This window comes from Amphimedon queenslandica, unplaced genomic scaffold (assembly GCF_000090795.2).
Source record: "Amphimedon queenslandica unplaced genomic scaffold, v1.1 AMPQUscaffold_13126, whole genome shotgun sequence".
NCBI classification, from domain to species: Eukaryota; Metazoa; Porifera; class Demospongiae; order Haplosclerida; family Niphatidae; genus Amphimedon; species Amphimedon queenslandica.
This window is the reverse complement of record NW_003546638.1, coordinates 33,221-38,729: the sequence shown is the minus strand read 5'-3', so window position 1 is coordinate 38,729 and position 5,509 is coordinate 33,221. Positions and strand designations below refer to the sequence as shown.

Genomic DNA, 5,509 nt, shown 5'->3' with positions numbered 1-5,509 from the left:
GACCTCTGATCTCATTAAAATCACGTTTATGTGCCGAATTGAAGAAGAATGGGCCAGCTAGATGATAAAAAAAATAATAATCTCATTAACTGTTAACTACAGCAATTTAACATGCAACTTCACAAATTAGTGAAAATAAAGTTTAATGTTACCTGATGATACTGGTTCACTTGTATTAGTAGAGAATAATGTAAAATATAATATTAATGTAATAATAAAAAATATGCATAAGTCTAATAAAACTGAAATCAAAACAGAAAAATAATAAAAATTATGAATAATAAAGGAGAAAAAAACTAAAAAAATAATAGAAATATAAGCCAATGATCTGGTTTTGTGAATAAGAATGCCTACAATAATATGAAATAATAATAATAATCATTATTAATAATTATAATCATACTTGCTGGTCGAGGTACTGGTGAGCTAAGAGTATCATCATCTGAAATTATAATGTATATGAAAATTATTGACCAATGCCACAGAAGTTATACTAATGTATGGAATAGATTATTCATATTCCTTAAGGTATTAATGAATTTTATTGAGCAGAACTGAGCCCCACCCTATCAGAACTGCAATACATAACACAATTCCTTCGCTATCAGCCAATACTTTTATGATACAATCCAGATAATGGGTTTATTTATGCTAGAGATGTTATGGAAATAAGACTACAACTGCCATTTCTAATATATGGATATAAATATGCAACTAGGGACAGGTTGAAATGAAACTGCATTAAATATCACATCATACACTAAGACTAAGTATAGCGTAATAAGTAGAATACACACACACACAGTCAATACTAATACAATCAGTGATATTAACTTACTCTCTTGATCTAACTTGTCAGCTACAGCATTCTCATTCATAGATTTAAGAGCATCTGACAGTGAGTCAAAGGTAGCTCCTCCTTTACTATCAACATTATCAGCTCTACGTAACCACTGGGAGAGACACTCTGTCAAGCAATCATTAGTTGTGACATTGTCTCTTTTAATGGCGTCCAGTGTGTCCTTATGTAGTCCTAGTCTCAGTCCCAACTCATGCCATTTTATCTGAGGGAAACCACATCTCTTTAACAGATCAAGTACATCAATAAGTTGAGCTATAAAACATAATATATAAATATATTACAGACTACAGTTAATGGATTATTACTAATAGTCAATGGAGAAGTGAAGAGAGAAGGAGAAGGAGAGCTGCTGTTGCTTTTGGTAGCCATTTCTTGCAGTTAGGTCTAGGGTGGGGCTGGTTAAACAACGACGTTCCGTTTTTATGACGTCATAATTAATAATGGCAAAAAAACAAGATTAATAATAAAATCAGCATTCAGCAACAATAAAACCGACAATAAAATTACAAAGAGGACTTATAAAAATTCATGAAATAAAACTTTCAAACTTGATCACAAATATTAGCATGCTCCAGCTAAAATTAAACTAGTTTCCCACGGCAACTGTCACCATGACAATCGGGGAAAGGGAAGGTGGTTGGTATAATATTCATTTGAGTAGTGAACTCATAAGTACTGTTATCAGCAGGACCTTTGAATGAAACCTAAAGGAGTATAGGAAATCAGGACATAATGTTTAATGTACAGTACAGCCTATGGATACTCTCTATAGGGTACACCTCCATTTAACGGACAGCACCTAGTGTACCAATTACATTCCTTACTGTATAAAATAACCTCCACATAAAGGACGCCTCTGTATAACAGAGATACAATGTCCATTATATAGAGGTTATTTAATAGTTTTAACTTTCAAGTTTTAGAGGATACATTGTGTTACTCTCAATTTCAAAAAAGTTTTGAAAACTAACTTGGATAAAAAATCCAGTCCAACCAACTTTAGGAGCAGAACGACTTGCAACATACTTACCAGGAGCCTATAATAAAGTGATATATCAATATTAGTACACCATTAATAATGATTATTAGCTAACCACTGGTTGGAGTTTAGTAGGGGTCCACAGTACAGGGTGTACTTCAGTTCTTCCATCAGGTCCTGCTATTAGCAGTCGGAAGTCCCTCCTCTCATCTCCAATAGTGTTAGCATGATACACCACCACCTCCAGTGGCTCTGTAGTAGTCAGTAGAGTAATACTACCATCAGTGGTGTTCTGTTGGAGTGACCAACTGAATACTGGACGAGGGGAATTCTAAAACATGAGAAACGAAATTTAAAAATATTGATGTCCTTATGATGTGTAGCAGATTTGAGCTGGTTCTAACTTCACTTTTTCAAGTTACAGCCATTTTAGAAAATTGCCGAAATTCTGAAAAATACCCAAGGCTATAGCCCATGGTTTGTTCCAAAAAATGGCTCCAAAATCATTCCAAATTTTTATTACATTTTCTGATACATCTTGATGTCCTTATGCTGTGTAGCAGGTTTGAGCTGATTCCGACTTCAATTTTTCAAGTTACAGCCATTTTAGAAAATTGCAGAAATTCTGAAAAATACCCAAGGTTATAGCCCATGGTTTTTTCCAAAAAATGACTCCAAAATCACCCCAAATTTTTATTACATTTTCTGATAAATATTGATGTCCTTATGCTGTGTAGCAAGTTTGAGCTGATTCCGACTTCAATTTTTCAAGTTACAGCCATTTTAAAACAACACTCAATACCAGATTACCATGTGTTGGTATGGTAACAATTACTGCAATGCTGCTTTATGAATTAAACTGAAGTATAATTATGCACATGTATCATCAATTTGTGGTCACAAAAACATCATCACAATACTCTAACTGTGTAAAGAGATACTGGATGTACTTACTGTTAGTATTGAGAGATAGAATGCTCTGATATCAAACATCAGCATTGTAGCATGACCAGCTAGGGAATGCTCAGCATTTGGCATTGTCCTATGGAATAAAAAAATAATTAAAATTATTAAAAAAATTAATAATAATGCTAACTCTTACCTCAAATATTTGTCTCCTTTAAGATCATCCCAGAAGTAGTAAGAGTCATCAGGTAAGAAGAACTCATCACCACTAGTGGTAACTATCATCTTAGGCATAGTATATCTGTCAATGTAAGCTATTGAGGATAATAATAATAATAACAATAATAATAATAATAATAATAAATAATATTATTGTTTCCTTACAATATGGATCAACAATTGAAGCTATTTTCTGAGTAGAAGGATCATCAAGGTGCTCAGTTACATTGAGGTCATAATAATCATTAAAGGCAAAGGTCCACCCACCCAGTGACCTGTAGTGATGGTGCAGGTTCTACAATAAAAGAATCATCATTAATAATTATCATCCTGTTACTGTAAAGCTATAAAAATAGTGGAGGAAAGTAAATTTTGAATAAAAAGAGCAATTAATGTGTCACTGAGCATGTGAATAATGAACTGGCTGGTACTATAATGATAGTTTTATTACAGAACAACCAGTCATCAATGCCCCATTATATACCCTGTACTATTATCCAGTATACAGTATTATAGTTATTAGTATACCTTAACCATATTCAGTAGGTCCATTACTATTGGTACTATAGCAACCACTCTCTTATCAACAGCACCAGTAGTCCATGTAGTCCACCCACGCTATTAATGAACATTATTAATTAATTAATTAATTATTATTTATTACTTTGGAGGCTCCTGCTATTACAAATTTCTGGACGTCAAATGACTTTTCTTTCTTATTTACAAAATCAGTGACAGTGTCCATAGCTCGTACAACAGCCTTCATTAATAAAATAATAATAATAATAATATTACTATTATTATTATTATTATTATAAAATCAGACACAATGTAGAAGACAAGAGAGAGACAAAAAGGGAAACCCCATAGAAAAAAAAAGACAGGGACAAAACAAAAAACAGGAAAAAAAACCAAAAACAAAACACAACAAAATAAAAACAAAAAGTCCTACAGTTGACCATCCACCTCTGGAGACAAGATGGAAGATCTACCCAACCACATCTGGGCATTGGATCGCCACAGAGTCACAGACAGTCTATTATTATTGTTATTATTATTATTATTATTATTACTTTAGTCATTGGTAGTCTCAGTAGCCATTCAGGATCCTTAGTGTCAATGACTTGTGAGTAGTAGTACCAAGTGAAGGCAATGATGGCATCTTCACTCCTTCTCTTTTGCATTGGGTCAGCCTGCAAAATAATGAAAACAAGTCCAATTCAATTTTGTGCACTAATCATTATTAGCAAAATGCAATGATAATATTAGCAAGAGTAGATGATGGTTGATATGTGTATAGTTGTTAATAAGCAAGGCTGTATACTGCACTAATATGAGTAGCAGGTGTGGGTGTGTGTGTATGATAGTCAAATATAAACAGAAAGTATTTACTGTAAATGTTATTGGTTGATTTGGAATCTGAAAGAGAGTCGCTGTCACGCTACACACGAGAGAGAGAGAGAGTGGGGGGAATTATACTGTTAAGTTCATAACAATTAAACAATATCTTACGATCCTGTTGTGATAGAAAGCACTCTTGGAAGCAGTAAATCCTCACTACTGGGACTAGGAAGACTGAGAACAAAAAATAAAATAAAATAATCAACTAATGATGCTATATCCATACTCTGTATTGGTGTTAGATCCACCAGTCACATAAATGAATGCAGTATCAGTTGATTTAACTTTATCAGGTACATTAATAACTAAGAAATGCCACCAAACTGATCTATCACAAGTTGCAGCTAAACAATGAACAAAAAATGAGGCTATGAATATAAAGGTTACTCTACCGTCAAGCCACGTTTGAGAGGTCAAGTTTATGTAGTAAGTTGTATATCCATCATTTCTCTCAGGCTCTCCTATTAACTGGTACTTATAGGTAGGGTCAGGTTTATTCACATAGTCATCTAGCGGTGTGGACTCTACACTGGAGGAGAAATAGAGCAGACAGCAGTAGAACAAGACTCGGAACATCATTTGCCCTTGATGAGCTTGCAGACACCTAGCCACTCCCTCTAAAGCAGACTGCAAATTAATTAATTAATTAATTAATTATGCAAAAATTCACACTAAAATGATTGTGATTAGTAACCTCTATAGAGGTTCTAGTTTATAACAATTATTACTATACAATGTACATGATACTTAAGTGTTTAACGATTGATAACCATCTATTTCATTAGTTACAGAGTTTAGCTTCTATTAGCTCAGTAAAACTAATATTGATTTCCCTCTCTGGTTCATAAGGCTCAGTATCAGGTAGAGAGAACTTTCCTTCAGTCTCTTTGATTGCTTTAATCTTTTCCTTAGACACTGTATCATCATCCAACTGTAATGATAGTAACTGATCATCGGTTACATTTAGGACTGTCCCTTCTTTATAATCAGACAGTAATGGAGTATAATCTATGGGTGATAGTTCTAATGTTTTAAAAGCAATCACAGACCCAATGGAAGGAATGGAGACAAGAGAAGGATATTTGGAATAATCCTTTTCCTCCTTTATTACTTTCTCTTTCTCCTCTACTACTTCTGTAACT

The 5,509-nt window shown here is 33.6% G+C and overlaps 2 protein-coding genes across 2 annotated transcripts in view; both read right to left on the bottom strand.

The window, feature by feature from the left end:
• Positions 1-1,317: 1,317 nt before the first annotated feature.
• On the bottom strand, positions 1,318-4,992 carry LOC100634329 (autocrine proliferation repressor protein A-like). Its single transcript, XM_003389181.3, has 13 exons — positions 4,760-4,992; positions 4,594-4,711; positions 4,479-4,541; positions 4,359-4,407; positions 4,040-4,159; positions 3,631-3,726; positions 3,495-3,584; positions 3,132-3,261; positions 2,944-3,061; positions 2,796-2,883; positions 1,957-2,172; positions 1,834-1,899; positions 1,318-1,566 (listed from the first exon to the last, which is right to left on the bottom strand). The coding sequence occupies exons 1-13, from the start codon at positions 4,944-4,946 to the stop codon at positions 1,444-1,446; spliced, it is 1,464 nt and encodes a 487-aa protein (XP_003389229.2). The 5' UTR covers positions 4,947-4,992; the 3' UTR covers positions 1,318-1,443.
• A 52-nt stretch (positions 4,993-5,044) lies between these two features.
• Positions 5,045-5,509, bottom strand: part of LOC105314043 (coilin-like) — a 2,913-nt gene continuing 2,448 nt past the window's right edge. The window contains exon 2 of the mRNA XM_011407954.2: positions 5,045-5,507. Coding sequence (XP_011406256.2) covers positions 5,149-5,507 — 359 coding nt within the window. The 3' untranslated portion in view covers positions 5,045-5,148. The remainder of the gene's footprint in view (positions 5,508-5,509) is intronic.

Excerpts from the sequence above, each read along its gene's own strand:
- LOC100634329 (XM_003389181.3), bottom strand. The coding sequence starts at position 4,946 with ATGATGTTCCGAGTCTTGTTCTACTGCTGTCTGCTCTATTTCTCCTCC. Across the intron at positions 4,712-4,759 it reads CTCTCAAACGTGGCTTGACG|CTGCAACTTGTGATAGATCA; the intron begins GTAGAGTAACCT and ends TTCATTGTTTAG. Across the intron at positions 4,542-4,593 it reads GGATCTAACACCAATACAGA|TCTTCCTAGTCCCAGTAGTG; the intron begins GTATGGATATAG and ends TTTTGTTCTCAG.